This window comes from Cebus imitator, unplaced genomic scaffold (assembly GCF_001604975.1).
Source record: "Cebus imitator isolate Cc_AM_T3 unplaced genomic scaffold, Cebus_imitator-1.0 Scaffold929, whole genome shotgun sequence".
NCBI lineage: Eukaryota > Metazoa > Chordata > Mammalia > Primates > Cebidae > Cebus > Cebus imitator.
In genome coordinates this window covers 160,539-172,875 of record NW_016108244.1, presented here as the reverse complement: position 1 = coordinate 172,875, position 12,337 = coordinate 160,539, and the positions used below count along the sequence as shown (strand labels likewise).

At 61.9% G+C, this 12,337-nt stretch overlaps 2 protein-coding genes across 4 annotated transcripts in view; one reads left to right on the top strand and one right to left on the bottom strand.

The window, feature by feature from the left end:
* The first annotated feature begins 6,443 nt into the window (after positions 1-6,443).
* IFITM5 (interferon induced transmembrane protein 5) lies at positions 6,444-7,704 on the top strand. Its single transcript, XM_017521000.2, has 2 exons — positions 6,444-6,658; positions 7,227-7,704. Exons 1-2 carry the CDS (start codon positions 6,473-6,475, stop codon positions 7,437-7,439), a joined length of 399 nt encoding a protein of 132 aa, XP_017376489.2. The 5' UTR covers positions 6,444-6,472; the 3' UTR covers positions 7,440-7,704.
* A 2,150-nt stretch (positions 7,705-9,854) lies between these two features.
* The window catches only part of PGGHG (protein-glucosylgalactosylhydroxylysine glucosidase), an 8,392-nt gene continuing 5,909 nt past the window's right edge, over positions 9,855-12,337 (bottom strand). The window contains exons 9-14 of one of the 3 annotated variants that reach the window (XM_037735714.1): positions 11,996-12,132; positions 11,739-11,872; positions 11,504-11,639; positions 11,274-11,371; positions 10,993-11,204; positions 9,858-10,892 (exon numbers count right to left, since the gene is read on the bottom strand). In XM_037735714.1, coding sequence (XP_037591642.1) covers positions 11,031-11,204; positions 11,274-11,371; positions 11,504-11,639; positions 11,739-11,872; positions 11,996-12,132 — 679 coding nt within the window. In that variant the 3' untranslated portion in view covers positions 9,858-10,892; positions 10,993-11,030. Of the gene's footprint in view, positions 10,893-10,992; positions 11,205-11,273; positions 11,372-11,503; positions 11,640-11,738; positions 11,873-11,995; positions 12,133-12,337 lie in introns of all 3 variants that reach the window. The other 2 variants (XM_017520998.2, XM_017520999.2) reach the window with 2 other exon arrangements.

Here is a 12,337-nt window from a genome sequence, read left to right as displayed (position 1 = left end):
GACCTGACCGGGGCCCAGGCCTACGCCTCCACCGCCAAGTGCCTGAACATCTGGGCCCTGATTTTGGGCATCATCATGACCATTCTGCTGATCATCATCCCAATACTGATTCTGCAAGCCTATCAGTAGATCCAGAGGAATCACCCGGGCCAGGGGCTCCCCTCACCTGCCTCCCATGTACCCCAGCTTCCATTCCTCGCCCTGTCCCCGGCCCATCCCGTGTCAGCCCTTTACCCTCACACTTTTCTACAGTCCAGCTCAATAAAGTGCACGTGCTCCTGTGCGGCTGCGACCTCACTTGGGGAGGCTCCGGGGGAGGGTCCGAGCCTGGTTGCCGGAGGAGCAGGTGCTCAGGCCCCCGGCCTCCCGCTGTGGGCAGCCGCTGGGTCCAGGGCCCTGGGCGGGGTTCCTGTGTCCTGGAGAGTCTCAGCTCTGACTCAAGGTGAGCTCTTTTCTGAACTGCGGTGCTGAGTCCTGGACACCCTGGGCCCAAGGCCACACTCCGGGCCTGTCAGTGACCCAGGCTGTGGTCTCAAAAGAGGGAAGGGCCTAAGCCCCCAGCAGGGGCAGGGAGGAGGGGCGAGGTGGCTCCGGCTCCCCAGCTGCTCCAGGCCCTGCTCTGTGCCGCGGGGACCTGGCTGAGCTCCTCAGGTGGGGGGCACCGAGCTTCGTGCCTCTGAGCTGTCTGAGCCGCGGGTCCTGCAGACCTGTGGAGGGACGGGGCTTTGTGCGGAGGGCAGCAGGGAGGGGCCCGGGCCTGGTCGCCCCTCCTGGTGGCCCAGGTGCCTCCTGCAGCCGAGCGGACCTGGTCCCTGCTCCCCCGCGGTGGGGACAGCGCCTGAGGAGTGCAGCCGCCCCCATGGGAGGGAACTCCGCCCGGGCCCGAACTCCTGCAAGGCGCCCCCCCCCGGGGGACCCGGTTCCCGCTCCCGCCCCCGGCTCGGTCTCGGGGTGGCATCTGGGGCGCCCCACGGGCAGCCGCTGTGGGAGTTGGGGTGCCATGCGCGCCGCGCCCCGCCGTCCGTCCCGGCCCCGGGTCTGATCGAGTCCCCCTCCCGCCCTCCCGCGCCCGCGCCCCGCTCCCAGCCCCGGAGCCGCGCGGTGACCTCAGGGCCCGGCCGCCGTGGGCGACGGACGCGTAGGGGGACCCCGCTCCCCTGGGGTCCCCTGGGAAGCGCTCCCGGCCGGAGGTGCGCACCCGCCGCGGGAGGCAGAAGCGGGAGCTCAGCGGCGCCCCTGGCGGCGGCCGGCGCAGGTGCAGGTGCGGCCCAGAAACGGGCGCGGGGGCGGGACGCGAACCCGGAGACTCGGGCGCCCGGCGGGGACCCGGCCGCTCTCCCCCCGCCCCCCGGGCCCTTCCGTCCCCCGCCGCTCCCGCCGCCCCTTCCCCTGGGAACCCCGGCTTCCGCGTCTCCTGGGCCCCTCGCTGGGCGGCGGGTCCCGCCCGGGTCCAGGGAGAGTCTCAGGCTGGCAGCCCCCCGAGGGCTCGCGGCAGGAACGGCCGGGACCCCACGCGCCGCGGTCCGGGCTGGGAGCGCACCAGCCACACTCAGGGCGGTTCGTCCGCGGACTCGCCTCCTTTGGGAGAGGCGCCCTGATGGCCCAGAGGAGAAGGATCAGGTGCGAGCAGTTCCCTCCACGGCCTTGCCAGCGGAGTCCCGCAGACGCCCAGAAAGACGCTGCCCCGCAGGGACGGGAGGAGGCGGACAGGCTGCCCCCGCTGCCATCTGCCCAGGGGCCGGGCAGAGCAGGACTGCGGGGAACGCTCCCGTGTGAAGCCCCCCAGTGTTGGGCCTCACTGTGCGGGAGCTTGATCCCGGACATAGTTTCCTGCTGGAGGCAGTCGAGCTATGGGGAGGTAGGAACGGAGAGAATAAGAATAACGTCAGCCTCTATTTCTGACTACAGTGACCCTGGGTAATGGATGTGTGTGCTCTTTCGGTTCCTGCTGAGGAGTGGGTTTTATGACTCTCTTTACCAAGTTAAGTATAGCCTTTTGAGGACCAGATGATATTCCTATACTCAGATAAAGATTTATGGCTTAGCCTGTGACATTTCTAGGTTGTTATCCTTGTGACCACATGTTCTGTTAACAATGATAAAGTACATCACCTGCTTACCTTTTATGACCCGCGATTCTGTACGCCCTCTGCTGACATTTGCTTTTTGCAACTTTCTGTGCTTTTTGCAACTTTCTGTTCCCCTTATCATATAGCTTACGTAATGTGCACTGACGTCAATCCTTATAATCTAAAGGTATCTATTGGAACCCTGGACACAAATAAACTTGCTGCATAGGCATTGCCTATTCAGTCCTCCAGACCCCAGCTTTCTGTCTCTCTTTATTTCTTCGCACCCCCTCTTCCAGGCTGGGACCCTGTCGCTGGCCGAGACTTCCCAGCGGGCTCCCCGTTGCCCACACAGGACACCGATGACATCTCCATCACCACTCGGGACCTGGGCCCTCCAGACATCAGCCCCGGCCCTCCACTCAGCGACGCTGGAGGCCCCAGGAGGAGGGACCGTGCCCCACCAGGCTCCCAGCTCCTCACAGGCCTCAGTCCTGCCCTAGGAGCTTGTGTCTGCACGCTTGGGTCATGGGCCCTGAGGAAAGGGGGATCCAGACATCTCAGCCCACGCTGGCCACAGGGCCAGGCCAGGGTCCTGACACAGGAAGCGTCATCCTGGCCACCGGCCCACATGGGACACACGGGGGCCCAGGAATCGGGGGACCCTGGTCCAGGAACCGTCCCCCCAGGCATTTCCCACTCCCAAAATGTGTAGTTGGAATAGAGGAAGGAGAGCTGCAGACCCCAGGCACAATTAGTGCCTGAAGAATATCTTATAGTGTTATTACTCAGCTATTTCCTTTACGTAATCCTTTATATAAAATTATGTGTTAGTGCCTGAATTATAACCTACTGTTTACATATACCTAGCTTACATGATCATACTTAGTACTCATATCTAGCATACTTAGTTCCATAGTTTTTCTATATAATCATACAGGTACTGTAGTCGGAGCTGCACTGACACATTCAGTGCTGATTTACAGAATCCTGCCATAGAACCACATAGTAGTCTGTAGTAGGAGGAATGCCTAGAGCAGTCAGAACAGAAGCAGCACATGGGAAAACAGCCAGACCAGGACGAGAACCAGAGACCCCGGCGGTGGCGTCCCTGCCTGAAAGGGCATACGCCGTATGGCAGGCTTGGAGCAAGAGCCTCTCCTCCTGATAAAGGAGCTGTAGCACCTTGCATCCAGTTCCTGTGGAAAGTTGGCCTCAGGCCTGAGATCCTGGAAGTAACCGAGGGAGAAGAACCCCTCTGGTGTGACCAGTCACGGCGGCTGTGCACCCTGTCAGTCTTTTCTCGCTTCTGTGCTGGCTCAAATCATCCTCCCATAAATATCTTAGAGAAGAGCACACGTCTGTCAGCTCCCACTGCACTGGCTTACAGATTCCTTCTATTAGAAACCCTTTGAAGTCTCCAGCCCCCAGGTAAGAAGTGGTGTGCGGGACACCTGTTGCACACAGCCCACCTCCTTGCCTCAGTGACATAGTGGGGGTGGATCCCTTTTCTGTACACGACCCTCTACTACTGCACACGGCCCACCTCTCTGCCCAGGTGACATAATGGGGCGGCGCCCTCACTTGTGACTCACATGATTACGTATGCCCTATCACTAAGCCTCTAGATGATGACCTCACTCATGACCCTTCCCCTTGCTTGTGCCAAATAAATACAGATGCTCCTGGATGTTCGGGGCCTCGCCTGTCTCTGCTCATAAGTGGTGTGACCCCCGAGTCCAGATGTTCTTCACCAGACCTTCTGTGTCCTGTCTCTTTACTTCTCAGTCCCTGCACCTCAGCACAGGATAGGGGACACCCCACGACCCAGTGGGGCTGAGGCCCTACAGCAGTCTTATGCATACCATAGAGGCAGGTTCCCACCTACCTTCAGAAAGGGAGGCCTCCTTACCAGCAGCTGGACTCGTGGACATGTGGCTCTGGGGAGCTGGTTGTCACTGAGGTCACTCAGGGTCATGCATCCTCGAGGTCACATCCTGCTTCAGTGAATGCTCAACACGAGTGGAGGGGCCCAGACCTCCCGCCTGCCCTGGACGTGTGCTGGGGCCATCCCAGCTGCACCAGCTGTGAAGCAGCTTGGCTTCACCTCTCGATTCCTTCTCTCCTCTCTGCAGAGCCCCCGATAACGTTCTACACACAAATCTCCTCTTGGGGCTGTGGACAGGAGCCTCCTCACAGGCCCTGTGGGTCATTCCACAGCCTGGTTATTCCAGTTTCCCTTTGCGAAAGGAAAATAAATCTCGGGATTCCAAAATCACTAAGCCAAGAAACAAAGTCAAGCTGGGGGCTTCGACGTCAAGCAAAACTGCCTCGCATTTTATTTCTGAATAAGAGAGCTACAGAGATTAAACAGCTGCACACCTCCCTCACAATTTGCTCACCAAGAATTTCCTTGTGGGTCTCAAGATGTTACCTTAAAGCGGTTCTGGTGAACTTGCCCCTGGCACCGTAAACTGACAACTTACCTTCACAGGTGCGAGACAGAAAGTCATCCCTCGGCTCACCTGAGACTAATGCAGATTGCTCCCTCTGCCCTATTGTTTATGTAAAAATGCAGTTTCACTGAGCCAGGCCAAATTGTGCTTTCAGTGAAAAGCTGAACCAGGACTCAAAAAAATGCAACCTTTTGTCTCTGATTTACCTATAACCTGGGAGCTGTCCCTTGCCGAGTTCTGAACAGAACCAACGTACATCTCACAGACATTGACGGATGTCTCGTGTCTCCCTAAAATGTATAAAAGCAGGCTGTGGCCTGAACGCCTTGAGCACATACCACAACCTCCTGAGGGCATGTCCTGAAACTTGGCAAAATAAATCAGCTTTCTAAGTTGACTGAGGCCTGCCTCGGATATTTTAAGTTCACACCTGGAGCACTGCAGTGTTGTGGGCAGAGGAGGGACACACCTGTCTTCTGTTTTAATGTCATCACTGTCTGCAGCAGTGAGAACAGGCTCTCGAGGGGCTTGTGAAAGGAACGTAAATCTTGAGGTGCTGCAATCGCTAAAGGAAAGGGTCTAGCAGGGGATTGCTTAGGGCCATCAGCCCTCTGCCCACTGAGGCGAAAGCATATCCAATTGCCTCCTTTAAAGAAGCTAATTAGAAACTCAAAAGAATGAAACCATTTGTCTCTGATCCGCCTCGGACCCCCTTCCGCTCTCCCCCACCTGCTTTGCACGGTCTCGCCTTTCCAGGCTGAACCACCTTGTTTGTCTTACGTATGTTGATTGATTCTCCTGTGTCCCTAGAATGTGTAAAACCAAACTGTGCTCTGACCACCTGGGCACGTTTGGTCCGGAGCTCCTGAGGGTGTCACGGGCACGTCCTCAACCATGGCAAAATAAACTTCCTACATCAGCTGAGGTTTGTCTCAGATGTTTGGGGTCCACAGGCTCAACAGCAGGAAGGAACCCCCCACCCAACCATCCCCTGCAGGTGGCCAGTGTGGGTCCTGGAGGAGGGCAGGGCAGCTTGGTCACGGGCCCTTGGGAGTGTGGCCGGCGGGGAGACTGGGAAGCTGAGCCTTCTGGCAGGTGGGTGCAGGAGCACCACGGCTGGGGATTGTCGGGGAGTGGGTGGGGGTCCAGTGAGCCTTCTGCACAGAGCAGGCACTGTTGTGTGAGTCCAGAGCTGGGGACCCACACCAGTGTTTCTAAGGGAAGTCCGGGCTACAGACATGAATGAGAGTCATCAGCGTCCAGAGGCATCTACAGCTGCAGAGACAAGACCGGGGTGGACCTTGAGCCTAACAGGACCCCTCACCACGGACATCTCCACCCCTCCCCCCGCCGTGAGGCTCTCTCCTTCTCAGGTGCTCTGTGACAGCTGCCCTCCCTCCCTGTCCCCTTGCAGGGACGCCTGTGCTCCTGGGGCCTGGAGCTCGTGCTCTGAGAGTGTCAGGGACAGACTGGAGTTCAGAGTCCTGGGAATACACGGGCTGTGGTTTCGGCAGCTCTGGTTCTGAGGAGGGGGCTCCTGAATATCCCTGAATTGTGAGGCCCATGGCCCTGAGGCGGCACCTCCAACTCCTCTCGGCCTGGGGGGGGCTCTGGCCAATGGTCTACCCACCACCCACTGCCCACTTGGCCAGCAGCCTCTGATGGGGGTGGGGGGTCTCTGCCACTGCCCGGCAGCAGCCTTCCAAGGGGGGCTCCCTGATGGGATGTCCATCAGGAGAGGCCCTGCTGGGTGGTCTGAGGCAGCCTCAAATGGGTGCTCCCTGGTGTGGGGGCTGGGGGGCGGGCCACACACTCGGCCTGCAGGCTATAATTTGTGTTAAATATAACGCTGAGGGGCTGGGCTGGGAGCGGCACCCGGGTTATAAGCGAGAGGGTGCCCACCCTCCCAGCTCCAGTCTGAGTGTGGAAGAGACGGCGCTGGAACCCATGGACACGGCGTATCCCCGAGAGGACCCCCGGGCCCCCACGCCCAGCAAGGCCGGCGCCCACACAGCGCTGACACTGGGGGCCCCACAGCCCCCACCCCGGGACCACCTGATCTGGTCGGTGTTCAGCACCCTCTACCTGAACCTGTGCTGCCTCGGCTTCCTGGCGCTGGCTAACTCCATCAAGGTGGGTGGGGGGGGAGGGAGCAGGGGGCAGGGCGTGGGGAGCTTCTCAGGGGTCCTTGCCCTACTGGGGGCCGCAGGGGGCTCTGCTTGCCAGTGAGGGTCTCTGTGGGCACCGCTTGTGAAGGTGACTCCATCAGCATGGCCCGGAAAGAGCCCCTCACAGAGGCAAGGCCACCAGGCTTCTCCATTAAACACGGGCGCCTCTTCTTAAGGCGGTCTGGCCCACCCAAGAGCACAGAGGCCACTAGGAGGCTCCCAGAGAGGTGTCTGTCATCAGGGGGGCTCACATGCTGTGGGCCTCTTGAACAGTGCTCCCTTTGACTTTAGCTCCTGAGTGGCAGGGTGCGGGGTGTCTCAGCACCCTGGGGGACCCTCACCCATAGAGCTCTTACAGACTCACACTGGCCTTGGATGGCCCCTGGGTCCATAGCTGGGGCCCCAGGGAGTGCCTCCTCAGGCCACACCTCTCCATCCAGATTTTGGGGCCTTCTAGGTGCCCGGGGTGGGGGTGGGAAGGGCCCCCAGGCCCTGAGGACATGTAGACATCTGGGCCTGTGGCCACCCTGCAGGCCCGGGATCAGAAGGTGGCCGGGGACCTGGAAGCCGCCCGGCGTTTCGGCTCCAAAGCCAAGTGCTACAACATCCTGGCCGCGATGTGGACGCTGGTGCCGCCGCTGCTGCTCCTGGGGCTGGTGGTGACCGGCGCCCTGCACCTGGCCCGGCTGGCCAAGGGCTCCGCCACCTTCTTCAGCACCAAGTTTGAGGATGGGGACTACGACTGACGGGCCGGGTCCTGACGGGGGGCCCCAGCCCCAGGACACTGACCCCACGGTGCTCCCCTGAGCCTGGCCCTTCTGTGGGGCCTCCATCCCTGCCCCATCCTAACCCTGGGCCCTCCAGCCCCAACACGGGTACCTCACGCTGACCCAGCCAGACCCCAGGGGCCTCACCCTAACCTGAAGGCCCAGGCCCTAGCTCTGCCCCCCGCCCCCCTCCTCACATTCCAGGCTCCTTGGTTTCAGAATTAAAAGTGCCTGGTTCCAGAAAGCGCCTCCTGGGTCTCCTTCCTGCCCAGCATAGGGGAAGGAGCTGCCCTAGGGACCACCGAAGCCAAATGCCACGGGGCCGACTGAGTCAACGGCAGGAGGTCCCCCGGCAGCTGTGCAGCTCCGCTGTTCCGCTGGCCACGTCCTGTCTGGCGCCCTCTCCGTCGCTGGGCAGCCTGTGGCTTCTGGGGTGGAGGCCCAGAGTATTTTCAGCTGCAGTTTGGGACCCAGGCCTTTGATCTCTGCTGCTCCGTGGTTTAGCGGCCTGTGCTCCAGAACATCCCGGGTGTGCCCCAACTCCACGTGGGCCCCAAGTCTGCGTGGGGTCCTCTGCTGTGTGCCTCCTTCCTCCTGGGTCATTCGCCCGTCCCCATGACCCTGGCTCCCCCTTAATTCTGAGAAATCCCAGTCCCACGGTGGTTTCCCTTCCTCTTAGGCCAGTGGGGGTGTCTGGGAAGGCAGGGTGGGGAGCATCCCACGGGTGGGGCTGGGCACACACACATCATACACATGGCGCAGGGTCACAGCCCCCCCTCCATAGCTGTATCCAGAGAGACAGAAAACGGGCATGTGTGCGGTTTGCTGAGTCCCCTGGTGCTGGTGGGCGTTTTTCATATTGTTTTACTCGAGTTGCGCACCAAAGCCTCCCCCAGGACGGGCGACGGGAGGGTGCTGGGGACACGCACACCCTGACGCCTTGTAGAGGCTGCCCCTGCCAGGACGTGGGGGTTAACCGCAGGGGCTGCAACCGCACAGTGGCCCAGGGTTCTGAGCCCCCCACCCAGGGGCCTTTCCCTCCCCAGGGATCCCCCTTGCCTGCCCGCTGTCCCTCGGCTGGGGTGGGAATCTTTATCTAGTTGGTGTACTTGGAGCCCTGGGCTGCACCCCCTAACTGTGTATGCCTGCAGCCAACAGCAGGCACAGCCAGGACTTCGTGGCAGGCCCAGCCAGCCCTGGAGGCAGGTGTGCGGAGGCTACGCTGGGCACTGGAGACAGACAGGGCCAGTCCCACATGGACCAAGGACAAGGGCAGCGTGCCCACCTGCGCCTGGCTTGGGAGAGTGTGCCAGCCCCAAGCCCCAGGACTGGCCAGAGAAGGGACCAAACTGTGTTGGGTGCAGAGGCTGGGGGGGAGTCAGCCCACGTGTGGCTGGACACGTGTCCCCAGGGACAAGACGGTCTGCTAGTCCCAGGCTTATGGAGGGGCAGGGACCATCTGGCCCATGCCCAGGTGCTGAGGCCAGTGGCTGGGTAAGCCACCTTGGGGGAAGGGTCACCAGCACCTCCCTGCCTCAGGCTCCTGGACCCTGGCCAGCTACGCCGGCACACATGCACTGACCATCACAACCCCCAAAAGGGTCCCCTCAGGGGGTGCAGAGCTGACCACACCTGCGTGTGGCATGCACATGCAGCAGGCTTCAGGCCACATACCTCCTGCCACCCTGGCCTGACACCTGTGCCCACAGCACCCTGGCAGGGAGGAGGGGCCCATGCTTCCCTCGGGGACCTGCTTCTGCCTCTCACTGCCCAGTGACAGCGCTGGATGGGACGCAGCTCTGCAGCAGAGGGAGCCTGTAGGGGCTGCATTCCCCGAGGCTCCCGCCAGGCACTGGCCCGCACACTGGCCCACAGCCCCTCTCCACCGCGGCCATGAGCCCAGCACGTAAGCTGCGTGGTCACGGCAGGTGTAAGACACGTGGTGTCCACAGGTCTCGGCCATCTCACTCCACAGTTTCTGTCGGGGGAGCCGAGAAAACTGGGAGGCCTCTGAGTGCCATCCCAGCTGCGTGAGTCCCCAGCACACTCACTCCCACACGCTGCTCCTGGCAGCCGCGGAGCGTGGCAGAGACAAGGAGACAGGCCCTGGGAGACACGGGCATCCTGATCCCCAGAGCCGCACAGGTGTCCTTGCCTGCCTGCCTCCCTCCCTCCCTGGGGTCTCCATCGAAGCTTGCTTCTGGAAAGGGTGCAGCCGCAAGGCCAGCGCAGGGGAGGTGCAGATTCGGGGGGACCCAGGCTGCCTGACCCAAGTGAAATGGGAAGCGGGACCCAGGGCACGGTCCTTACTTCAGAAGGAAGGAAGCACAGTGGCTCCTTAGAGGAGTAGTGCTCTTCCCGGCACCAAAGCTTTAATCCCTCAGGCTGACGTGCTGCAGGGGTCCTGGCCCTCATCAGCGCTGCAGCATCTTGTTCTTGGGAAACTGCTGACGCCCCAACCCTGGGGCTGAGGCTTGGCAGGGCCTCAAACCCACGCGCATCGGGCTCCAGTCCCTCTGGCTGGTCAGTGGAGGGCGCTGGGGTCTCACCCTCAGGTCCCTCTGTCCCATTCTCTGGTGACTTCCCACTTCCCACTGCTCTCCCCACAAGTTGCATGGTTGAGGAAAGAGCCGCCACGCCCCACACTGGGAGAGGCCACCCAACCGGATCAAGGCGCCCAGAGTCGAGAGGAGCCTGGGATTGAGATTAAACCCCCAACATGCCAGACTCTCAACTGCGTGACGTGAAAAGTTCCTTTTTGGCAAAGCTGCGCCTGAGAGTCCTGGAGAATTCTGAAGGTGGCCGAGCCCCTTCCTTCCCACCCCTTATCCCTGCCATCCACGCTCAGCTCTGCACCTGCCTCTGCCCTCTCAGCAGAGAGCTGCAGGTCACGGTGACCAAGGTACTCAGGGAGAAGGGGACGAGAGGCCAGAGGTGACGCAGGCCCAGACCCGGCCTTCAGGAGCTTGGGGCGGTGCCCCAGGATGGTGGGTGACGGCATCCGTCCACAGGCAGGCAGGCGTGGCGTGGGGATGCCATGGGGAAGCCCACGGGTGTCCAGGCTGGGGAGGGGTTCAGGCTAGAGTTGAAAAGTCTTGAACTTCAGGCCGAGCAGCGTGGACTCTCCCTGAGCGCCTGGCTGGCAGGCTAGGAGTGTGTCCAGGAGGGGTGGGTGCGGGAGTGGCCACAGGGAAGGCCCAGGAGACATTTCTAAAGCTGACACTCCTGATTATTCAAGGGCAGGTTCCAGGGTGAGTGACTCAGTGGGGCAGGAGGGACCAAGGGTGACCCAGAGGGGCCCTTCGGGCTCTGGAGCAGGTATCTAACATCTTCGAGAAGTCCTGCCAGGAAACTTGGAGCTGGAGCTTCCAGGCAGCTTCGGGGGTGACCTTCGTATCCGGCCAGCCGAGCGGGGAAAGGAGGCCTTGTGTCCTGCAGGGAGAGGGGGACAGCCTGGGGGTGAGGAGACAGCCTGGTGGACAGCCTATGGCCACAGGCGCCTGGGCTCTTGGGGGCTGGCATGGTCTTCTACCTGGCGGCAGGGTGAGTCGGGCCTGGGACGGCCACAGCTCAGCCTCCAGAGGGGGGGCCCAGGGCCCCGCTCGGGCCGTGACCTCCACAGTCACGGAGTCCTCGGAGAAAGAGAAGTTTAGCTTGTTCCCCTGGTAGAAGATGCCGGAGACGCTCACTCTGGAGATGCCCGATGGGCACACAGGGTCGAAGGTCACACCCGACCGGGTGAGCCTGGGGAAGGAGAGGTCTGTGAGGCGGCAGGTGGGGTACGGGCTGCCCTCTGCCGGCCTCTGCACTTGCCTGAACCCCGTGCACCCGAAGAGCACTGCCTGCAGGAAGCCTCCCATGCCCGTCAGGAAGTTCACAGCGCCTGACCCATCCGAGTTCTCCGTCCACACCTGCAGGGGCAAAGGCAGCTGACACCTGGACCCCCAGGACACCGTCCTCTCTGGGCTGCAGTCGGAGGTCAGGCTGGACGCTCCAGGGCTGCACCCTGCTGTGCCCACTCTGGGGCCCGGCTCCAGTCCTACCGTGAGGGGCCCAGTGGGAGGGAGGTGTGGCCAGGCTGACCTTGAAGGGCTCAGCCACGTTGGCAAAGCTCCTGTCCAGGAGGCCCCGGGCCCGCGCCGTGTCCTTCAGCTCCATCCAGCCCACAGCAAACATGCTCTGGGGTCAGAGGTAAGAGGACGCGCAGGGGTGAGGCCGACTTTGAGGGCAGAGACTGAGGCCACTGGGGCAGGAGCTCCCTACCCCCAGGCTGCTCACCCAGGTCATGGCGGGGCCCTGGGGGGATGTCACAGCCTCGTAAATCTCCAGGTTTTTCCTTCGAACCTCAGGAATCAGGGAGAAGGGGACAGGATATCCCAGGAGCACCACATCTGCCTGCTTCACCGTCTCTCCTGCGGGGAGGTGCTGCTGATGGCGGGCAGGTGCGGGTTTGGGGGTGGCAGGCATTCCAGGACACACTCGAGGTCTCCACGGCAGGGGCAAAGGAGGCCTTGGAGGGGTCCACCCACACTCACCAGGCTCATATCCATCGAACTCCGGGTGGAAGTTCTGCTCCACATCAAAGGGTACCTTGATATTGTCAGCCACGGCCAGCCACTGGTGAGGGACAGGCAGTCCCAGGTCCTGGGCCAGGGCAGCAGCAAAGCGCAGGCTGGGGGCGGGGGTGGGTGAGGGAGGCTGCGACCCTGGGCTTCCAGATGCTGCCTGCCGAGGGGGGCACTGGGGCAGGTCTCCAGCTGGGGCAGGGGTGGGTGAGGGAGACTGCGACCCTGGGCTTCCAGATGCTGCCCGCGGAGGGGGCACTGGGGCAGGTCTCCAGCTGAGGCAGGGGTGGGTGAGGGAGGCTGCGACCCTGG